General features: G+C 41.3%; 1 protein-coding gene and 1 long non-coding RNA gene across 15 annotated transcripts in view; one reads left to right on the forward strand and one right to left on the reverse strand.

The window, feature by feature from the left end:
* The window catches only part of LOC135368485 (voltage-dependent calcium channel type A subunit alpha-1-like), a 96747-nt gene that overhangs the window by 46555 nt on the left and 25870 nt on the right, over window positions 1-24322 (forward strand). For 5 of the 7 annotated variants that reach the window (XM_064601815.1, XM_064601819.1, XM_064601816.1 and 2 more), the window contains 10 exons: window positions 103-186; window positions 6087-6131; window positions 11938-12054; window positions 12633-12698; window positions 17027-17118; window positions 21381-21537; window positions 22959-23086; window positions 23210-23306; window positions 23989-24094; window positions 24170-24274. In XM_064601815.1, the coding sequence (XP_064457885.1) occupies window positions 103-186; window positions 6087-6131; window positions 11938-12054; window positions 12633-12698; window positions 17027-17118; window positions 21381-21537; window positions 22959-23086; window positions 23210-23306; window positions 23989-24094; window positions 24170-24274 (997 nt within the window). The remainder of the gene's footprint in view (window positions 1-102; window positions 187-6086; window positions 6132-11937; window positions 12055-12632; window positions 12699-17026; window positions 17119-21380; window positions 21538-22958; window positions 23087-23209; window positions 23307-23988; window positions 24095-24169; window positions 24275-24322) is intronic. The other 2 variants (XM_064601818.1, XM_064601821.1) reach the window with 1 other exon arrangement.
* LOC135368489 (uncharacterized) overlaps window positions 1-24322 on the reverse strand; it is an 81365-nt gene that overhangs the window by 30411 nt on the left and 26632 nt on the right. The gene's annotated exons all lie outside the window — the stretch shown is intronic.

Below are 24322 nucleotides of genomic sequence, written 5' to 3' on the forward strand. Positions count from 1 at the left end.
TCAATTATACAAATCTGCACTGAATATACATATAAAAAAAAGTCTGTGTGATGTCTAATCTTGCATTTTCTTTTTTAATGTGTTGCTTCCTGGGAACAACAGAATTTTTTCAAGAACCCATGGCACACGTTCGACTTCATCACCGTCGTTGGCAGTATTATTGATGTGCTCGTCGTTGAAGCTGGGGTGAGTCTCTTTGCAATTACGAATGGTAGCAGCTTGGTAGGCTTGACAGTAAAACGCTGTGATACTCTCTGCAGTGCTATAAAATTGTGTGTTATACCATTTTTCTGTTCTCTATACTAGCTCGGTGTGGGAACTACTAGCTGATGGCTACTGTCTACTAGGTCTCAAATAAGACAGCTGACGTGCCGCTAAATTAAAAAAATATTGAAGTATTATCCCAATGTTTTTTTTTTGTTTGTTTGTTTCATCACTTGGGTTGAGGTATTACAAAACGGCATAATGTGAGAGGACAAATGCAAGATTGTTCAAAAATAAAAAAGAAAGAAGAAAGCAGAAACCTACTGAGCTTCCTGTACAGTACTATTTGCAATTGCAATTATTCAGTCATGACTTTTCAACAGCAGCTCTTGCTTCAGTTCAAGATTGGGCAAGAGAATCTGGCAAATTTGTGCACATTTGGGCTGACTTAACTCACTGCAGCTACTTTTCTTTGCTCTAAATTCTGCTTGCTTTGATAGAAAGTTGGGAATAACCGCTGTGCAGAATTTTTCACTGCTTTCAGTTGCTCTTCCCCGTTATTTTGTTGCACAGTCCTGACTGGGTGTCCAATAGAAAGTGGAATGTCTCAGAGAAAGGGGGGAAGGTGAATACACTGCCCATCATTGTAGTACGTAACACACTATGAGCCCAATTGCAAGCATGACAGAGCTCTGAAAGCACCAGCCTCAGCTGAACTGAAGCATGTGCACAAAGCTGTTACCACAATCGCAAAATAGTTTTTGTGTAGAATGTGCTGCAGACACACTTTTATGAGCTTCACTCAACATGAACAGAAGCCTTTTCTGTCGTTGGTAAGTGTTAGATTTCACACCAGCAATAGTGTTTGCCTTTGTTCCTGGCTTCCTGCTGGTTACATGAAATAAATGGAATGTGTTAGCACACTCTACCTTTCCAACGCATGAGGGCTTCCTGCACATCACCACTGACTGGTACAAGAAGTACATGCTTTACTACATTACCTATCTTTACTAAGCTTCCCGTAAATTTAGGAACAGACACAGTCACAATTATAGCCAGATATGCCAAGTACAACCCAATGAACAAAAATGAGGATTACTGTATAAGTAGTAATTTTCGCAAGGACCTATTTTTCGCGAATTTAAAGTCCCGCAAAATATTCAAACCAATAACAGAAAAATATGAGAACGAAATACGTAAGGAATTTGACCCAGGACGCTGAGGCAACTTATGTACACCGGGTTTCTTATGCTATTAGACTGCATTGCCTCGCAAAGTGTTCAGTATCGCCGCTGCAACTGGAGACAGTAGTCCAGCCTTCACGTACGCGCAGATGTAGGCGTCCCGTGATTCCAGTTCCTTGTAAGCCTGGATCATCCAGCAAGCGTGTGTGGACTCTGCCACGCGGATAGGCCTTTGTAAAAGTTGCCGCATCACTATCGAGTGCCAATCGCACCTGCTCGATGCGATGACAAGAATGACTGGAGACTGGGCGATTCGGCAATGACACAGATACAAGCCGAGTAAGACCCCCTAGTCGCAGCCCTTTCATTCAGAAGTGCTCAAAAGAAAGACAAATTGAACAAGTTACCCAGTTGTGATACCTTTTATCAGCTTCTTCTAGGAAGTTCAAGGTGGAGGGCCCCAAATACGCAGGGTCGACGCACCGCGGTACCGCGAATTTAAGGTTCCGCGAATAATTGCCTGAGCCTGGCTTCTCACCAGTTCGCGAATTATTGAGCCTGCGAATTTAACCACTTATACAGTATATGGAATAAGCAATGCCACCATCCCGTTTTCCTGTTTCTTGCAGTGTTTCTTTTTACCCTTTTTTTATTACCTGTCTGCTTAAAAGTGCCAACACAGTTTAAAATCATGGCATAGGAAGATGGAGGTGCCAAATATAAGCTAACAGCTGGTAGTCAGCATAATGTGTCCGACTTAACTAAGGTAAACATAAGTTCAGCAATCCAGCATAAATCCAGCATAAATCCAGAAGATGTGGGCTCGAGTCCTACAGCTGGCTAACCTTTTCAGTGACTTTCATCTTTCATCGTTAATAAGATTCACCTGATGTCACCAATATGATACCTGAAATTCTTTTTAGTCTCAGAACAAAGTGGCATTTACATGTCACTAGATACAGTCGAACCTTGACGTAGAGAAACCTGATGTAACGAAATTCGTGATACGGCGAAATAATTTGTATTCCCTGCCGCATCTGGCTACCATACTTTCTCAGGCTCGATACAACGAAATATTGTGTTCCCCTTGAGTTTCGTTATTGAGGTTCGACTGTATTCCCAAGGTTCATGCTGTTGAACCAGTTCATCAAAAAAGCAATGGCAGTCATCTTATAGGCTTTTTTTTTTTTTCTCCCTCTCTCTCTTCGTCCTAAGTTCCTTAACAGCTGTGTTAGGCTGACATGTATGAAGTGATAATATGTCATGCGAAATATTACAACAGAAAAATATCAAATTTGTTATAAATACAAGAAAATGAGTAGAAGACAGAACTGAAGCTGGTATTTCTTGTATTATAGTATTTTTTCAACTTTTTCCTACTTCAGCTCAGAAGCTTCAGAGGTATTCCTGTCTCAATGTTTATAACTTGTTACCTCGCTGCAGCAAAATCACAGCATCACTGTTGTTGTCAGGAAATTGGGCAGTTGGTCCGATCCGACTAAAAAGCACATCTCCTTGTGTAGTTACCTTATAGGACATTGCAGCTAACCTCCATATTAGCATTGTGATGAAATGCCCTATTAAAATTGTCATCTTAAAAGCCTCATTTTTGGGGGAAGGTGTGAGAAGGCTGCCCAGATTATGTAGATTCGTAAATTTAAAAATTCTCACACTGCAAATCAGAAGTATTGCTCGTACCCAGTGGAGCTTCAAACAAGCAACACTATAATGCATGTGCAACATGTGTATGCATATGAGCATGCCCTAAGTGACTGCACATGGAATCTTGGTTTATGTGCCTGGTAAATTGTAATGACAGATGCAGAATGGTGTGAATCCATGTAGAACCCATCTTAAGACTGCAAATTACAATTTTGTGCACAAAGCTTCCAAAAACTCCCTCTGCAGTGCTCATACTGTGAAGTTTTTGAAGGGGTCAGGCCTCATCAAGCTACGGTATCATAGCTTTTTGTCTGTACCCCCTGCCAAATCCTTCGTAAACTATAGACATTATTATTATATCACATTTATCTCAAGTGGTGTGGAATGCTTCACATTTCCTACTCTCAAATGCATTTAATTGTGCCCTGTTTACGTTGGGCTAATTACTCCACGAGTTGGTCAGGAGCACAAGTACCTTATGAGCAAAAGTTGTGCTCAGCTTTACTGTGCTTACTGCTTGCTGTGATGACTCAATTGTGCGTTTCCTTGTGCTCCATCTTAAGCCACTCCAAAATCTGGAAGGAAGTAGCATTATTTTACTCAGAAGTTGCTACTCATCAACAGGATTCACATGGAAGACCTAGATCATTGTAAGGATAGTGCCAATTACTATAAACAAAATTTTTTTGGATGTGATAAATTTTTCGTGATCACAATCCTGTCTCCTTTCACGGAATGAATGCAAGGATCTGTTAGGGCTTGGACTGGCCTCCAACGGTTCTACCTGTGTCATGTGGGCAGTCTACCATTTTGAAGTTCACCCTCACCATGCATAAATCCTGTGTTACGATTTCACCTACTTTCTCAAACCTGCTCTGTTGTGTATTTACTCAGCTCCAAAATGTAGTGTGTAGCTAAGCGTATAGCTCCGCTTTTCTGAGCACATCGCGAGCTGTGCATCGGCTTCAAGGCGGTGGATATTCATAGCAGACGATGCGCTTGTCTTCGCCCTACACAGAGGGAGCTAGTACAAAGGCACCCTACGCTGAACGTGCACATAGTGCCACCTAGCATGTAATATGTCAACTTCTCAAAGAGCATTAGATCTAATGCTCCCTGATGATAGATTGACATGTTATACACACTTGGTCTATAACATGTCGTCCGTTATGAATGTCCTCCATCTTGACGCCCATGCACAGCTCGCGATGCGCTCACAAAAGTGTTGCTGTACACTTAGCTACACACTACATTCTGGAGCTGAGTAAATACACAGCAGAGGAGGTTTGAAAAAAGTGGGTGGCATCGTAACACAGCATTCATGCAAGGTGTGGGCGGGCCTCAAAATGGCAGCTTTGCGGTGTTCGCTTCTGCAAAGGGTGACTCCACCCTACACAGAGGGTGCTACTATTCAAACACCTTAGTTCAACAGCCATTGGTTTCAATTATCATTGAAGACTGCCTGTGTGACAGGGGTATTAGTTTTGTCAGGCTTGCTATCTCATTGTTAACAAGAATCAACCCCTTGTTGAAGGTCGTAATCCATTCCTGATTTGGTACATTACACGTATGAACGCTATGCCAGACAATCTTGTTCTCCTTTCAAAATCAAGGTGTACCTCCAAGATATCACTATCAAACAGGCTGTTCCTGATTGACAGAGGCTCATGAAAAAAATGCTTGAACACAAAATTGATGTTCACAATAACCTAAATAAAAGTGTGTTTTGGGTTGTGGAGAGGCAACTTAACAGACGAGAGTTATTTTAAACAGGACAACTATCACTCTATTCACAAGTACAATTTTTTATGATTATGTCCACCATTGCAAAACTAATACACCTATGGTATGTTTGGATGTGTTGAGAGGGGGCATAACATTACTACAGATGACAATGATAACATCAGAGAAGCTATGAAACTAACTTGGGCACTTCCTCATAGTTATTGTACCATGACAAATTTATGTGCTGCCAGCATCTTCAGAGCAACTGCAGCACCTCAAGCTTTCGACCGTGGCAGTCACTCGTGAAATTGATTATTCAGGTTTGAAAGCCTGTTTGTCACAAAACTTCAATGCTTCATTTCAAATAGCCTGGCAAACAGTATTGTTGAAATACCTCTTATGAATACTTAAATAAATGTTGTACCTCTTGTAAGCCTTTCGTCAAAGACTGTTGGAAAGAACTCCCCATTTACACATGTTTCTGCATTTGCAAGGCCTGTTTAGGATCTCTGTATATGCTTGTTGAACAGAGATAGTTTTCTCAAGGAAATAATGGTACAGTGTCTCTTCAAGACGTCAGCTGCTCCTTACAGTCTTCGCTCCCCGCGAAGACTGCATCGTTATACTAGCACACTGCACAACACCATCGAAAGTTGTCTGGCTAGTCTAAATATTTCTGAGCGAGGCAGCATCTGCATTCCCCGCCGTCACCACACAGCTGTCCCAAGGAAAGAGGTGCAGATCAAACGGAGATCCAGTACTATCAGCAATCCTCAGTTGTTGGAGGAACAGAAAAAACAGTCTCAAATTCGGACCTTCGGGGGTATCTTCCTTTCTGCTGGACTGTGTCACATACATGTTGGGCTGATCGTTCGCAGAACACTTGGCAACATAGCTTGGCATCGCAAAGGGTTATTCCACGCTGCTGCTTCTACGCCACGAGCCTTTTTCTATGCCCCTCTAAACTACTCTCCACCACCACAAGTCTTTTCCGAGCACACAATGGACCTTTTTTTTCACATTCGCGTCGTATCCTAGCCGCTCTCCAGTGAACCACCCTCGGCGTGCACCTAAAGAAACCCACGTCGATAGCCTAAAGGACCAAAACCGGTCTTGGAGCAGGGCCGACGAGTTTGCACGGTGTCCCCACTGGCCCCCCCCCACTCCTGTTGTCCCAACCCAGCGTCCAATCCAGCACATGCGCATAAGCAGTTATGAAAAAGGTCCATTGTCTTCACTCTGTGGTTAAGTACAGCTACAACAGGCAGCGTCAATCACACTTCCTCACTGAACATTATCTTCTCTCCGCAGAATTTACAGAATTTATCCGCATCGAGCGCATTATCCGGGAAAAAAGTATGTACTTTGTTATATTTCCAGGAATCTCACACTACTATGTTTTGGCCCGCATCGGGGCAACACTATTTGGTTATGAAAGGCAATGTCAAAACTGGAAGGAGGCAGCAGCACAACCTCACGTTAGCTGGGAGCGTGCCACTTCTTTCTGCGCACATTTTGCAGTCAAGGCTGACTGAAATTCTGCAGCTTCTGCTTTCTTGCGGAGCAAACTTTCCTGCCACTGAATTGGGCAGCTCACACGGTTGCTTTCTGAGCTTCAACGCATGTCGCCCTAATGACACTGCCGATGCTTAAGTGGAAAACAGACTGCCCAATGTCATGCTTCACCATAAATTCGACACAGCATTGCGAGCATGGCTGCGCATGCTCATCCTGGCTAGACGAGATGGGCCTTTAAATGGTCAGAAGACGTGAAACGTATACTTGCTTCGCGTTTTTTGTTGTTGTTTTTTTTCTTTCTTTCTTTCTGTTTTTTTTTTCTGTGTGGCACACGCAACATGAGCATCCTTTACAACACATGTGTGCTAGGTACTGGTACATCAAAGTACCCCCCAGTAAAAGTCAATGATTGGCAAAGTACGTCAAAATTGTACTTGACGTAAAGTACCAAATACCTAGCACCTGCTGTGCTTTAAGTACAGTACAAAGTACCATACTAAAAATCTACTTAAAGTAAAGTACAAAGTTCTTTGTAAAGCACTTTAAATTACTCATCAAGTACATTACAAATTTAGATCATATCGCCGGACGTTTCAACAGTTGTAGTGATAAAACGTGAGGTAATTATGTTTCGACTGTTGTCTTTGGAAAGCTTTTGAGAGAAATGATTTTGCAACCAAGTTTTGCATTTGCATTGCCAATTGGATACCTGAGTACTTGAAAGGAATGTACTTAAAGTACAGTACAAAGTACACAAATTGAAACGTACTTCAAGTAAAGTACAAGTACCGAGAAATGTACTTAAGGTAGTACTTGAGTACTTTGTATTTCAAGTACTTCCCATCATTGGTATAGGTAACAGTAATGCTCCAATCAAATTTAGGCTAATAACTGCTAGGTTCTGGAGACTTTTCTTAGAATCTTTATGTACCATTATCACAAACATTTTTTTAATGAAAGCACTTGTGCAACAGGGACGTGATTTTATGTATTACACAAATTACACAGGTCTTAGCATAAATGTAACATTATGCAAATCTAGGCATCTTAATTCACTTACAGTCATTAGGAAAAGTAGTAGAACATAATTTGCATAAGCCACACTTCTGGTAAAATGTCGGTATTTCTGGATGTCACAAGGTTACATTCTCAGTTTTCATCTTGCTGCAGTAAATTATGATGCGGAATGAATTATATGGCACAGCTTAATACTACGATGCTGCAGAAAGCAAAATGTCCACGAGTGCAATGGTGGTGAAGCCAGTGGGGAGACTGTGGAACAAGCCCTCTTGTGTTAGTTGAATCTCATGCCAACATTGTCTAAGGGTCAACAATTAAGCAGAGATATCAAATGTCTTAACTTATGGTAAAGTAATGAGCGGAAAACACTGAAGAGGAACGCGAGTGGAGTGGACGGGACGAGCGCAAACTGTCTACTGTCACGTTTGTTTGTAGTGTTTTGCACTCATTATCTTACTGATGTGCATCGACTGGCCCAACAACAAACTCTACTCAAGTGCCTTAACTTACGACCAGACAGAAAATTGGGTTACTTACTCTGTCTCTACATTAGAAGGGGTCAGCTCAACCCCTCGGCCAGAGGAACTTGTTATGTGACTGTGTCAGTCTTCCTAATTAACCATGAACCAGTATAATTTACCATGAACTTACAGTTCACATGCTGTTATTTTCTGTGACGTTATACGAGACAGATTTAAGACGAAATAAGACAAAGTGTGTCAAAATATGGACAAAAGCAAACGAGTTGTGTTATTCATGTAAGCACATACCCAACTGTAACAAACAGAAGTTACTACCTGTGAAAGATGGTTATTTACAACAAAGAGTCATGGGTCTTTGCTGAAGATGTATGCATCAGTATTCAGTAAGGAGGTTGCCTCAGTGCACTGAACTGCAAGAATAACTTTGAGCAATAAACATTAAAGGCTCTTATATACAAGCCTGTGATAGGCAGGAGATCTGACATGTGATCTGTGCCATTAATTATCACGCTACATGGAATGTTTCTGAAAAAACAGAAAAAAAGAGAGTGCAGGTCACCTCCATAATATTTTGCAATTAGTCACATTTCATTGCTATTTTTTATTTTTATTTTTTTCACTCTGGAATTTTCACGTCTAACACAGTCTGTCTGCCTAGTAGATGGAAATGGAAATAGATAGTCAGCATAGATGTAGCAATATTACTGTAATGCTGTGCAGCATACACAATGAAGTGAATGACCCACACGTGGTCCCTATTTATTCCAGCATATAGAAAGAAATTGTGTTAGACTAGAAATTGGACCCCACCTCAGGCTCTGCATGTTATTTACCCATTCCTCAGAAGAATGTTACACAAGATGCTCCCTTGCAGAAGTTAAGAAAGCTGTTGTACTGTTCTGCGTTTTGTGTCTGTAGACATTACTGGATGGGGTGCTGCATATTCCCTTTGGAACCCATATTCCCTTTCAACAAAGCTATTCCTTGCTTGGCATTACTGCACCCTTGAGCAGTAGAGTTCTGAGAGTGACACTACAGCACAGTGTCTTATTTTTGTGATCTCCCTATGCACAAGCATTAATGACTATTTCCAAAGCGATCACTTTTTGGTGCGCAGGTGATGAACTGGGCCCTGCTTTGTCCTCAGTAGCTTTGGTAGTGCTTCAGGCTCGCGCTGCTGTCTTCAATGCTGCTTGTGCATAGAGCACTGTCAAACCTACTGAGGATGGCACTGACAAGTTTCCTCGACGTCCATGCAAGGGGGCCCCGGCACTGTTTGGAATCTTACGCTAAACTTGGGCAATCTAAGTCATGGCAATTTACAAAACCTAGTACATTTTCTGTTACATGCTTCCTTACCCCATTGCTGCGCGTTATGTCTAGGTTACTGTTTCCATTTCTGGTACCTCAGTTCAAGAGCGTTACTCCAATCAATCCAGAATTGGGCTGCTCAACCCCACAACGTGCAAGTCAAATTCTTGCTTTTCCCTTCACAGTTATCGCATGGCAGTTGAACAGCTTTCTTAACAGTTAACAGGAGTACCACAAGATCGATGACATGTTGTTCTTGTGCTGTGACAATAATATATATATATTTTAGAAAAGCTGAAATTGGCTTGACGTGTCCAGTGAAGGGAAATGTTGAAACCAGAGCTGCGCGTTTTATTTTAATGGTGGTGTCACCCATCTACCCCTTCTGTAACAAATAATCAAACTTTTTTTTTTCCATAAATTGTTTGTCTCAGTTGTCTTGCGACGTAAACACCCAATTATTATTATTAATATTAATAAATTGTTTGTGAATATGAAACCATTAAATTGTGTCTTTTAAGATTGTTTTGATACTGACAAACCTTGTTGATTCATGACCTGCAACTCAAAATGTGGTGCATCACTCGTGCACAAACAATTAATGAGTTCCCACAGAGTCTGCAGTTGTCTTAAATTAATTAGGTAGTCACCTTCAACTGTCTGGTTCATAATACTTTGCCTTTCCTCATATAAATTGTGAACTCATGAGCACGAAGTAAGAAATCAGTAACATTTTACTTTGCTGGTATTACTTACATTATCAACTACTTTATCTTTCCCGATAAAAAGAATGTGAACTCAAGCGCATAAAGTAATAAATCACTAGCAATTTTTCTTTTGAAGTTCTTTGGTGCAACTTCCATTCACATTCACTAACTGAAAATGGCAGATACCTCTCAGGTGTGAGGTTAGAAAATCTCAAGAAGCGAGGAAGAATTGCAAAAAAATAGCTGCAATGTACACGTATGCATACAAAAGCATAGATCAAATTTCAGCAACAATCCTCCTTTTTTTGTTTTGCATAAGGCACTCACTCTGAATGCAAAACCAATTATAAAGGCAGCACAGCATGGAAAATGCATGTCAGCGACCTTGTGGCATGCCCTGTACACTCTACATCGACACAGTGGTGGCTCTATTTGCATATGCACCATGTTATATAAGCGGCACCTTTCTTTGCATTTTAACTGGCATTTTCAAGGCCGCCATGGTGAGAATTACTGTACCATTTCTGCTTCCTTGCTTGTTTGTTTGTGGCATTTGTTTGTGGCACGTCTATTGCATTGAGTGTGTTTGCCTCCTTCCCAGAGTTGGAACAGCCTGTGACTTAGTCCATAGCTGACCAATTTACCCTAGGAGCTGCGTACAGCCTTGTAGACTTTCTCTGTCTGTACAAAGCTACCTGTCTTGTTCGTGTATAGTTAGTGTAGTTAATTGAGTAGAGCAGTGGTGATGCAGGAAAGCTAGTAGATGGTCACATAGTGGGCCATGAGAGAGCTTTGAGCGAACTCCTCATGTCATTTCTTTCCAGGTTCGTCCTCAGGGTTCACTATGTTGACAATTAGGATCATGGTTAGGGGGGCCTGTTTCTAGAGTTATGGTATGAGCTGTGTTGTTCTGCATATTCCGGCCACCTCACGGCAAACGTGAAAGTTAAAAAATAGCCATTCTCATTATACGTGGGACACGGTCATTGTTCTCACATTGGCATCACAACATAGATGGTTCCTGCATTGCAATTTAAATGGTAACAAAAACAGTGAAGTTGTCAAGGGAAGTACGGTGGTTCTTATGACGTACGTAACGTCTTACGGCTCAGATGGGTGCTCAAAGTGATAAGGAGCAAAAATTTCCTTGGTTTCCCAATAATAAAAGTACTAATAATAATAATAAGCACTACTCATGGCTATAAATGTGAGTATTTTGTAGTTGGGATACCTAGTGTGTACAGCAATTTCGTTCAAAGGAAAAAAAAAAAGGAGCAATCTCAAAGAATTTCCCTATCTTGACGATTGCTCCAGTAAAAATCTGATCCTACATGGACATCATCCTATCAGCTGCACATACTCCTCATACGTTGGACCTAATGTGTGGCATTTTTGTAACCAGTGGCAAACTTGTTGCTGTTATTGGTAACAATGCAGGGTATGTTATTAAATTCGCAATTTGTTTTTCTTTCGGAAAGGTCGTTGCATATATCTATTCCTGATGGGGCCTACCCAAAGGTGGAGGTGTATCAGTAATTAGTGCAGCCATTCATTAACTTTCATAATTAATCATAATCAGTGAAAATAGGTTGACCACGCAATTGCAAAGTTGTAGAGGAGTCTAATCCGCTAGAGTCAAAACCGCAACGCTTTCCTGTGCTCTAGGGTTTTTATTGCCCCTGTACTGCCCTCCTACTTGCTGCCAAAAACAACAGAAACACAGCTCATTAACATGCTCATTTCCTTAAGGGGGAGTCATCAGAAAAATGCTGTAGACATAGACAATGCAACAGACAGTGACTGTGTTCTAAATAATGTGATGTCACCGGATTGAACCCAAACTCAGTGCAGCAAAACAGTGGACCGTGTGTTTTCTTGCCTGTGTTCCATAGTATTTAGCTATTTATTCCGATTAAAGTTTGCAGTATTTTGTTTATGTGCTTACAGTGGTGGTAGGTGGCACATTATAGTTCCAACTTTTATTTTACGAGTATGTTACACGTATTACAATTAGTTCCTTTTTTGTGTGTGAGGTCCTCATTTACATTTTGTAGCGCTGAAAAATGTAGAATGGATGTTCAGCATTTGGTGCTTCCTATTTGCTAACGCAAGCATACTCTGCAGCTCTCCTTCTTCAATGTTGGATTTTTGCGGCTTTTTCGGGCTGCCCGTCTCATCAAGCTTTTGAGGCAGGGATATACCATACGTATTCTGCTGTGGACCTTCATTCAGTCTTTCAAAGTAAGGATTTTATATAAAACTTTCTCAACTCTCAAACATAGAACTACAAAATTCATTCATTCAAAGATGTACCAGGATATTAAGGAAGTTCAAGTAACAATGCTTGGAAAGACATGATAGTTATTTGGTACCAAGGTACTGGATGGCATCAGTCTGTGGGTCATAACAGCCAAACGGTACAATATGTCTGCAAAGTTGCTGACAGTACCTCTTTTTTTATCTCACACTCCAAGTTTCCATAGTATTTAGTGCAGTTGATATGTTAGTTTCAGTAGCATAGCTTCAGTAGCATGCAAGTGTGGAACAGCTGTCCTGCAGCATGTTTACTGAGCTGTGCTGACAGCCTGCAATTTTAATTGTGTGTTTACTGGGCAACATAGAAATTTTGTCCATTGACAAAAACTTTAAAGTCCTTAAAGTCAAATGTACTTGCGATTACCAGTCGTGAAATAATGACATTTGTGTTTGAATATGTGCCAAAAATTTTGTCCAACCATTTATACCACATAACTGAGAGGATGGCGGCTAGCCGGTATCTCTTATGGTGCTCTGATGCTATCTCTTATTTTCTTTCGCAGGCATTGCCCTATGTTTGTTTGCTCATCGCCATGCTGTTTTTTATATATGCCATAATCGGAATGCAAGTAAGTTCTTCACATGTCACGTTTATACAATACTTGAAGCTACTGGTGCTTCTTAATGCTTACTCTTGTGCAGTAGTAATCGAAGTTCAAAATTTGCACAGCACAATTTCTTGTCTTCAATGTTTCAAGACTACTACGTACTTCCTTCTATTTTCAACATATGCTGCAAAACTTTGCATTCAAGCTCTAGTTCTACTAAACTTAGAACCCTGAGACTGAAGGGAAAGAAGACGCACACAGCACAAACGCGGCTGAAAGTTTATTACAACAGACAGTTTCACTGACGCGGGACTGGGGAACGGGATAGAAAATCCTGCACATGTTTAGGAAAGGCAAGAGATGCGTTGCTGATGACACTGCCAGACGTGCAAATCTTTTTGGGCCCTTAAAATCTGTCCCAAGTCATCCGGCTCCGTCTTTACAACAGCGATCATATTCCAAGAAGGAACACAATAGACGATTTCAGAAAATCCCAGTGCTCTTTGCGCACGCATTGCATCCTGGGAGATTACTGGATTACTGGACAATCGGCCGAGAGAGAGGGAATTGAAACAGCTTGGAGACCTTCTCCTCCTTTGTTACCAGCTATGTTCCCATAGTTAAGCGGCACTAAGCTCTTTGGGATTTTCTGAAGTCGTTTGTTGCTACATTTCTGCAAATGCTTCACTACTTCTTAGAGGCAGACTTGGCCACGTTAGCCACGTGTGTATTCTAAGCCTTTCACTTAGACAGCGCAGTATGTGACCTACAGGGTTATTCTAGCAAACGTCACACATTTCGATCGCACTGTAAAAATAGAAGACTAGGTTTGACCCATGCGAAACTCTGCAGACTGATAGCCATTTATCTGAAGTTTCGTTCTAATTTTTTGTAAGCACTATTGTCATGTAGGCAGAAAATTAAAAATAAATCAAAATCTCGCTCCATGCGTTTTCAATGGACTATCCCCCACAAACACCGCCAGTTTTTCATGTGTCTGCTTCACGTTCACATCACTTCACACAGGTGGCGCTGCCTACAACAGTGTGACATGCCGATTCTGACGTTATGCACCAATTCTCTTGTTCCAGTCTTGTTCTCTATGCTGATGCCACCTGTGTGTGGTGAAATGAAAACGAAGCGCACACAGCAGAAAATGGCGGCTTTTCAGTGAGATAGGCCATAGAAAATGCATAGAGTGAAATCTTGCTCGATTTTTAATTTTTCTTGTACAGGACCATAATGCTCAGAAAAAATTCCAACAAAACTTCAGACAAATGGCTACCAGTCTGCAAAGTTTGGTGTTGCCCCGTCTTCTATTTTTACGATGCGATCAAAATACGTAACGTTTGCGAGACTAACCCTGTACATACCGAAACCCACGGGCCAAAAGAATCTCATAAACGACATTTCTTTGGCAGGGAAAACGGTCTGATGGTTCTTCTCAGGGTTCTAAGTGTAGATGTTCAGTACCACCAGCCTGTCCGCTTTGTCTCCATTCTTTCCATAAAAGATAACTGTTTCAGCATCTGGTTTCTATAACCAAACACGGATAATGTTAACGCAAACAACGTATGTTTGATGAACAACCAGCCTCTTTCAAAAGCTTTGTTTGTGACTGAGTCACTCAATATGTCTCTTTCTAAATTTTCATGTGTAACATTCCTCAGCTGATCTTCAATTTGTCTCAAGTTCCACTGCTCAAGTCCTGTGTCTCTGTTCACTTTCACACGCTCAGGTTTTTGGAAATATCAGGTTTGACCCCGACACAGAACTCAATCGCCACAACAACTTTCAGTCATTCTTTCAGTCCTTAATACTGTTGTTTAGGTGAGTGGGGTGTCGCCAGCTGTTGCACGGGGGTCACCTAGTGATACATATTAGTGGTGACCTGTACTGCCACCTATAAGATTGCCTCGGAATGCCACACAGGCAACAAAGACGTGCTTGTGGTCCGTTAGAAGATTTCAAACCATGTGAGCTGTGTATCCACAAAAAGTCGTTTTACAGGAAAGTGCACTTGGCACAGAAATAACTGCCACACGATTTGGTTAGTGATAGCGGTAGACCACAAAAATATTTCATACATGTAGTAGTGCTAGAGCTGTAACAACGATCAACTCACTTTAGTCCAGCAACTGTCTCTTGCTCCCATTTTCCACAGAGTCATCAATGCATACAGCAAAAAATTAAGGTTGGAAGAAAATTCACCACTGTCAATCCTGCTTATGAGCCACGTATGAACATGAGCGTGCATAGACCAGCAGAAGGGTCTCCAGCGTTCCAATTAAAGAGAAAAACACCATAACCTTTGCTAATGGCATGCATTGATTACACTAACCAATTGGTTGGCAGTGCCCAAACTGGTTTAATGATCTGCTAGAAGGAGCAAGTCTGCCTTTGTAATTGCACAAGTACAAGGTATCGACAAAATATAGCACTTTTGCAGATGCAAGAAATAATATATTTTTACAAGTTCCTTTGCTTTACGACAATATTGAAGTTATACACTATCTCTGTTTTATTGTACTTTTTTGTTGTCAACCATAAAGCACAAATTACTAAGCTTAAAAAAAAAGTGCAAAAGGATGTCTGAAGGTCATCATCAAGGAATCTCTAAAGTTAGGCTATTGGTATGAAGAGATAAGCCTTTTGTGTATTTTTGGACAGTCACTTGCAGAGTGTTTACTGTAAGCGGATTGACTGTATAATCAGGTATGTTTCATGATGTGAATCATTGCACCAAGGTGTGAAACAGAGGATATTTCTTCCAGTAACTGCACACAATAAAATTTCTGTTCAGACACCCAAGCTCGTCTATGTTAACTGTGTTGCACCAGGCATGCGCTATCTAGGTGGCATATAGTTATAGCCTTTACTGAGCACCAAATGCTCCTTGACTGTTCAACGTTCTCCTGAGCTGTAGATGATTTGGAGGAGCTGCTAGAAGCTACTCTTCCTCTCTGGCTGCTGGCACGGGTAGACATGTGTAGATACCGCTAGGTAAATAGCTGCTAGGTAGACCCTTGGTGTCCCTCATAGTCCTCTATTCAGTGTCTACACTGCCTCCTAGTGGTGAAGTATGTAGCAAGTATGTTGCTCCAAAGCAAGATATGTTCACCAGGGTTGCATTCTTTCACTTTCTCTTTTTTTTTTAATGTTTACCCAAGCATTATATCTGATGATACTCATTAGACCAAGTGATTGTCCTCATCTGTGTCAGGATCCCACATTTAGGTAAATCAGGACATGTCTGGAACAAACCCAAATATTGACACCAAAAACATCATTCGATCTGGTTAAAACTATAGTGCAATTGTATTTTAACAAATCTTGTGCATGAGCCTCCTGTTTCACCTGCCGACCTGTGCATCAGATAGAGAAAAAAAAAAAGTCAAAGTACAAACACTACATTCCTTGATCTTAACTTTGAATATGGTTAGAATTCAATTTACTTTGCACAGATTAAAGATAGATTATTATTACTAAAGTCTACATCCTGCACGCAAAACGCATTTATTCATTTAATGTGGTCTGACTATAAATAGTGCATAAGGAGACCACATTAGCAACATGATTTATCTTGCGGCCCTGGTGTTTACATGTGTGAAGGTAGGTATATAGTGCTCTCAGTAGAACTTTACAGCAAGTAGTCCACTTGCAGATTAATCTTTTTTTTTCATTTGTCTGGCATCAGGTCTCGTAGTGACCACAATGCTTATCATGTAAATTGCATAGAGCATTTTTATTGTGAATTTGGGATCTAACTGTCACTCACACAGTAGGTAGGTAACCAAAGACGTGTCATAATTTAGTCGCTTTTTTATGTTCAGTGCATCTTCATTAGTGCTGTTGCCAACTGTTGAGCATCATAAAGATATTTTAGAAATAGAGACACTGTACATCTGTTGGAAAAGCACTTGTAACAGTTGAAATTTCATTTTTACTGTATGAACTTCCTGCTACATATTAAACTGGCAGCTAACAATTTTGCCTTTTCCCTCGTTTACTACGCAGGACATTAGAAGGGATACTCAACGTTTCTTTTACGTTTCTACTTTTTAACTAGGTGGTACAGAGCTCACAAGTATCATGCCTCCTAATATTTGTACAAACTGAACATTTATGTACCGCACCTCCCACATATACGAAAAAAAGGAGACATTCTTGACGTGTACCACAAAAGAAAATTAGGCAGAATTGGCCAAGAGTTTAGCTTTCAAATCGATGCATCTGTGGTCACTACCGGACGATGCCTTCTCTTCGTAGTGCATCCTTTCCTGCTGTGCAACTTCATTTGTTTCCACCCCTTCTTTTTCCTTCTTCCTCGACATTTTTTCTCTGCATAGGTCTTCGGAAATATTAAGCTGTCATCAGATACTCAGATATCACGGCACAATAACTTCCGAACTTTCTTTCAAGGTCTTATGCTCCTCTTCAGGCAAGTTGCTCAGAACAAAGCTTGGAATCAGAACGAAACAGAACAAAATAACATGTTGTTCTGCTTTATTCCTGCTATCCCTTTGTTTTTTTCTTTGTTTTTTTATCACATGCTAAGATACTCTCTGCTTGCCACTTTCATTTCTCTTTCTTACGAACACCCAGTACTATGAACACACTACTGGCGCACCTGGTAAAACGCATTGCGCGTTTACCGACAACGTCGCTGTCGTAACCAAGGGGAATGGTGTGTTCAACTTGCAAAAGCTGCCCTCTCTCAAGAACAAATTGTATTTGTGACACATACACATGCTGTTGCCATGTGTCCACACAACTGTCGGATAAAATAGTGTCAATGGCAAAACCATGCAGGATAAAAGGCCAGACACATGCAAAGCTCAGACAGATAGTTGTGGTTTTCAGCAGTTTCAGTTCCAAATTTCTGCAGCAGTTCTACACTGAAATGTTTTCAATATTAGGTTTATGTAGACATGCAGGCTTCAAAGAAGGAAACACTGGGGTTATGTTCTTGTTCAGCAGCTGCTCGCCAGCTTTTTGGCAGTTATCGGTATTGTAGGGTACGATCGACCTAATAAAGCTGGGTGATTGAAAACATTGCTGAAATAATGAGGGCCCCTATTCCAGAAAATCTAACTATTTTAACCAGCAACACAGAAGTGACTAGTGCTATAAAAAGCTTCATAGTATTAGTAAAATATGTGGTTGGTGCACTGTGGTGTACTGTCAGAATGTAATACTTGATACTCAACCTCAGCAGCGTTCAAATTTGAAGATGTTGGTTTAGTCGATGATGCACGGCGCAGAGTCGCAAGTAATGTCAAACACCACAACCAAAACAAGACACTGCAGTCACTGCAAATACTGGTGCCGCATAGTACTGTGATTGGTACCTCATGTCACCACTAGAGTCGGCACACCATTCTCCTTAAGCGCTGCGATAAGTTATTCAGCGGTCAAGCACGATACTCTCGAGACGAGTTCAGCATCATAATCATCTTTCGCACTTCATTCTTTGAGCTTTTACTGAAATGCGTGTCTTGGTCTATCCCTTTGAGCCACTTTAGAAGGACTTGGAACGTTGAACGGTGATTGGAGGAAGAAGGATGTTTATTTTCTTCATCCCTGTACAGATAGAAATCCTTGGTAGATGTATCCAAAGTGTAGCCAGTATCTGTAGATTTCCCATGTCTACCTTTTGCATCCTTTCAAGTTGTAGCCGTTACTTCCATCTTTTTAGAGATAGAAATCTTAGAGAATTCCCTACGTAGCAGTTATTTGAAATATGTACGTAGAAGGAGTTTATAAAAACATTTTAGTACTAAAGTAGATGTAGGCTTGTATCCTGCAGCCTTGAAATTACGAAGCTACTATTTTACTTTGTGTTGTAATGTTACAAGACTGGTATTATTGCTGGCGAACATAATGAGCACTGAAGACTACTAATTGTAATCCTTAACAATAATCTTTAAAGCAGAGATAATATGAGTTTTATTTTTAGTCAGTAAAACTGAAATCTTCATGTAATTCAGATTTATTCATCCATAAAGCTTGTTTCCACAAAGCTTGTTTGTGTGCACTTGGAATAGATTCCAGTGAGCTCTGCAGCATTTTCGTAACATGCAGCTCAATTTATTTCTGCGACAATGCAATTGTCCCTGAATTCCATAGCACCCCCACCTGTTGATCACTAGCAACGAGGCGTAGAGGTAGAGGTGCTTTGCTGAATGTGGAGTATGTAACATTATAGTTTGGAGAGGATATTCCTTATAAAATTCATTTTAATTGCTCTCCCAGAACTTGGAGTACAGAAATAATAAAACTTCATACTAAGAACTCTTAGAAAGCAGTTTCAGCTGCATTCAGCAGTGCTTGTAGAAACACTACCTGTGCCAGTATCACAGCAACATTGTGCGGCGGTTTCAAGGCTGCAGGCTGTTAGACAATGAAGTGCTTTAGCAGTTTAGCTTTTTTCGCTTTCCAAATCTTATAAACACATACACATAACATAGATTTCCCAAAGACGCTGCATGCTCGCTGCCACTTTTGCACCTTGCTGCCTTTGCTCTCTGACTCAGTGAACTGCACAAAGCATGTCTGCATTCTTCACGCAAAAGCTCCCCATCACTTTTCACCCCGAGCTTCTGTCACATGCTATTTAATTTGGCCGCTGTTGCTTATTCGCTGTGGTAACGAACTGCTGTGCTATCCGCTTCATGCTGCTACACAAAACATGAGACCGCATCTTCCAGCATGCGCATTGCTTTCATATATAGCTTGTGAGTTTCAGTGCAAAAAATCTATTGGGGGTATTTTCTGCTCTCAAGAGCGTGAGTAGTCACAGTCATGTCTAGTTCACTCAAACAACTGCATCCTCTACTAAAAATGTTCAGATATGGAAACTTTCGTGAAGATATCAATTTAGGGCCCGGAAGTATAGGCATTAAAAATGATAGAAATAGGCAGGCATTTAGGCCCTGAAAAACACTAAAATAGGCAATAAAATGCAAAAAAGAGGCACGTCCTTTGGCTTTGTTACTGTTTCAGAATGCTCCATGCAGGAAAATGTGTTACAGAACGTGTTACGAAAATGTGCAGTTATGTGTTAGAGGCTATACCGTAACAGCATGAATGCTGAGGCCGCCTAGAACGAAGCTATTCAATAATACTTTTAGTTTTCCGCCCCAGATGATCTCTAAAGGACAAGCAAGGGCAAATCCTTTGATCAAATATACATGAGCCCCTTCTAGCAAACCAAGGTACTGAAGGGAAGCCAAACGAAAAAAAAAAATAAAAGGGGCAAACACGCAGAAACCAAAAGCAAAATGCAGCACTTAGCATGAGACTGAGGGCACTGTCACCCCTGGAAAAGGCTGCTATGGCATCTAAAAATGTTCAAAAAGGCTACAATTCAATAGTGTCGATAAAAAGGCAGGCATCCCCGAAAGTGTCGCATTTAGGTGTTTATAGGCATTTATAGGCAAATGCCTAAAATTCCCAGCCCTAGATATCATGCACATGATCAGTACTGGTGCCGGAAGCCTCTACTGGGATAACACAAATTGTGGTAAACGAGACATGACTGGGAAATGCCATGTATACTACTACAGTAACCTAGAATAACTTTATTATTATTATTATTATTTTAGGTTATTCTAGGTCACTGTAACATTACTGACATGGTTGACAACAAAGGCATTAGTGGCAACTTGTGCTTTGTAGTGTACTATAATGCAACATGATTTATGTTATGGCACACATTAAACTGGTGCAAAACTTCATTTATTTATGGCTCAATTTCTGCCTGGCTTTGCTTTGCTGTCATCCACGTCAGAGCAGATATAGATCCTTCGCAGAATGAATGAAAGATGGGTCAGGGGCAAAGCATCTTTCCTCAGATTTTTTAAAAACAAAATTTACATAAATATACATTGCCCTGATTTGCTTTAGAATTAACTGGTGCCATTTTAGCTGTGATGAGAAGTGCATGAGTACTGCTTCACTGCAATATATCGGGCATATTAGTCTAATTATCCAAATGAAAATATTTTGTGCGATGAATAATGAGGCCTTTGCAGGTGTATTAGGCACTGGGGGATATTCAGCATCCATGATATTATCATATTTTTATAAAGTAATTAGCTGATGTGCTCTGGCGACAAAGTGCTGAGACAGAAGACGGTGAAGTCTTAAATATTCATTCAGTAAATGCTCCACACAAAACTTTCTCCATTTTTGTACAGAAGCAGTTACAGTGGGTGAAAATTAAAAACTATGAGGGGGGGGGGAAGAGAAAGGGCCTCTGTAGATTGCCTAACATTGCCATTCCTGAAGATAACAAGCTCTTTCTTTTTTTCTCGACATCATTCTGGTGCAGCTTAGAGTGCTTCTTCCAGTCAACAGGGTAACATCAATGTATCCAGCTTGTAGATAGGAACTCAAAAACATAAACACTGCAGAGGAGTAGTGAGTAGCTGGCCTATAATGCAAAAGTTTAAACATTTATGCCTAATATTTTTTGCTAAAAAAATTTCCTGATGCCAGCCGTAATCATCGATATAAATGCACACAAGAGGTTGTCACGAGATGCACCATTTGTGCGAATGTTTATGGCGCGGCAAAATGACAACGAGCTTAGTTTTGCACAAGGCATGCTTTGTCCTTGGCATTCCATCTGTGTGTGCCTTCAATGGCGGAACCATATTTTATGTGCCTTGTGTGTTGCTGCGTGTTTGGGCCATGTAGGTGTGCCACAGGAGAAGCGTGGCAGGCTATTATGATGGCCTGCGTCAAGGATCGTCCATGCGATCCCCTCAGCAAGAAGGATAAGGACAAGGAATCCTGTGGCAGCAACATTGCTTATGCCTACTTTGTCAGTTTCATTTTCTTCTGTTCTTTTCTGGTAAGTCCGCACAAGTATTGATGTACGTAGAGATTGCACACAGGGTGGCAACCGGAACACGAAGGGCCCGCTTGCACGAACATTAAGGAAAATACCTCACTGTCATCCTCAGTAGCTCTGCCAGTGTTCTACGCACAAGCAGCGTTGAGGACACTACTCAGGAATCTCCTCAACATTCGTTCAGACTGGCCCAGATTTAAATAGTGTAATCCGGTTAATTCGAACTTCCGGATAATTTGAACTGACGCCTGGGTCCTACATATGAACGTGCGCACTGGTTTATTCGAACAATTTGCAGGGCCGCATCTCGGCTATGCATGCGGAAACGCCAGCCTTGCACCGGCGTGTCAGGGACACCTTCGCTTATTAAATACTAAGTTTACTTACTTATAAGTCCACTTCTCATAAAAGTGATACTTCTGCCAGATGAAAGAGGAGTAAGGAACGAATCACCGTAATGGCGTGCTCAAAGACGGACCGCCGTGGAAAGATGTCGCTCACGCGTCGTCTGCAAAGCAAGCAAGCCTCGCTATTTTGAAGGGATCAAGACTTCCTGTTGACTACACAGCCAAGAAAAAGGCAGCAATTTGATATTTGCTCGAATTGGGCTGGTGATATTGGCGTTCGCTGGATTCGCGATTGGGGTGGGCTTAACATCGCAAACACGTTCATAGAGTCGCGGCTGAAGAAACAAACGCAAGTGCGTATAAAATTATTTTCTATCCTGAGCTGTTTTGATGCCTGTCTGTAAATAAACATTCCGGAAAGAAACTAGCCTCGTATATTTCCGCCGTTGCATTACCGGGAACGTGTGGCAAGGCCCAGTGAGCCATGACGCGTCTCCGACGTAGCTAGCATGCGCTGCCAACACTCACTCATTCGGACACAACGCTCCCACAACGCTCCCTCATTCGGAGCGGCTCCCTTTAGTTCGAACTCCGCTTGATTCGAACAAGTCTTCAGTCCCTTTCAAGTTCGAATTAACGGGATTTCACAGAATACTCCACGTCCCACATAATTTGGTTTTCATATTGCCGATGTTGAAAAAATTGAAGGTGTGCAGCAGCACATTTCTGCACTCCTAATGTGAACTCCTTGCTCTGTGGATTCTATAAAAGTTAACTGTGCAGCAATGAAGGTTGCTGTCATGCATGCTGTTATTGTAGAAGGGGAATCATTTCTCTTTAGCATTCTGATGCCCCGAGAGCCTACCCACTACAATACTAACACCCGGCAAAGTTGGGTCTTTTAATCAGATGTGCACAGTACTAGAAAATATACTGCCAGCAGCAGAAAAGCTAGGTGCATTGTGTATCGAGAGCAGCACCCACAAACATACAACACCTCAACGTCGTGTTATTTTATATGCAAATGTCATTTTTCTTAGTTAAGACTTCGAAACATATTCCTCGATGTTTTAGATGCTCAATCTGTTCGTGGCTGTCATCATGGACAACTTCGATTACCTCACCCGTGACTCTTCCATTCTTGGAGCCCATCACTTGGACGAGTTCATAAGGGTATGGGCTGAGTACGACCCGAACGCCACGTAAGCTGCTCTTCGCTACGCAGTTACAGAACAACACAGTCGAATATATTATGTCAGAGACGGAGTGTTCTCATTTCTGCTGTACGTATCTCTAAAGCAGTATGCGTGATTACTTTATCTCAGAGGGTACATCCACTACACGGAGATGTATGACATGCTGAGAAACATGGACCCGCCACTGGGATTTGGAAACAAGTGCCCTTACAGATTGGCCTATAAGGTGACTGCTTTTCAGACTATAATACCAGAAATATATGCACGAGGAACGGATATATGTTTGATAACTTACATGATTCACTCTATGACTACTTGTCTATCTCGAGTTATCTCTGAACTGTTTTGGAAAAATACAATTGTCTAGCTTCTCCTTGTATTTCTTTCTAAGCTCTTATGTTACACACAGGACGTTGTGCGTAGAGTCGCTACCCACCAAGCATGTGTACCGTGCATAGCATACATACTTCGAAGCCGCACACACAACGCAGAGGGAAGAAATGACGACGACAAGCAGTTGTCTCTCTGGGTTTTGTGTGCTGCTCCGAAGTATGTTGTACCGCTACCAACTACCCATGCGTTGATCTACCATGTATATGGTGAATAGGACCACAGCGGGCAGTGCCACCTTGCATGACTTGTCGCACACAATAATAGCTCGTGAGTTGTATATTTTAAAACGTGCTCCTTATAAGAACAAGGGTTCCAACATAGCCAAATCAGTGAGAAAGGTAAAATTCTATGCTTCACCGAAAGCAGCCAATTACGTTGAGTTGAGTACAGATGCTGCAATTACTGAAAGAATGGACTGTATAGAGTAATCTTGCAATGCATGGGATAGCATACATGGTTCGGACTGCCAGCGTTGTAATGAGATGTTACATGTCATCGCTTAATTGCCTTTTCAGAAATTGATTCGAATGAACATGCCAGTGACGGAAGAAGGCAAGGTTAATTTCACCACAACACTATTTGCACTTGTGAGAGAAAACCTCAGCATCAAAATGAGGCCAGGTAGTGCGACTCTCACTAAGTTGCATGCCTTAGCCGTCGCGGGTCTCACTATATTATCTGAACTCTCCCCTATAGCTGAAGAAATGGACCAGGCAGATAAAGAACTGAAGGACACCATTAAGAAGCTTTGGCCTCTGCATGCAAAGAAAGTGACAGACAAATTTGTCCCTCCCAATTTAGGTAAATGATTTAATGAGATACTTCTGCAATGCACATGTGTGCTGTGGT

This window comes from Ornithodoros turicata, chromosome 9 (assembly GCF_037126465.1).
Source record: "Ornithodoros turicata isolate Travis chromosome 9, ASM3712646v1, whole genome shotgun sequence".
Taxonomy (NCBI): Eukaryota; Metazoa; Arthropoda; class Arachnida; order Ixodida; family Argasidae; genus Ornithodoros; species Ornithodoros turicata.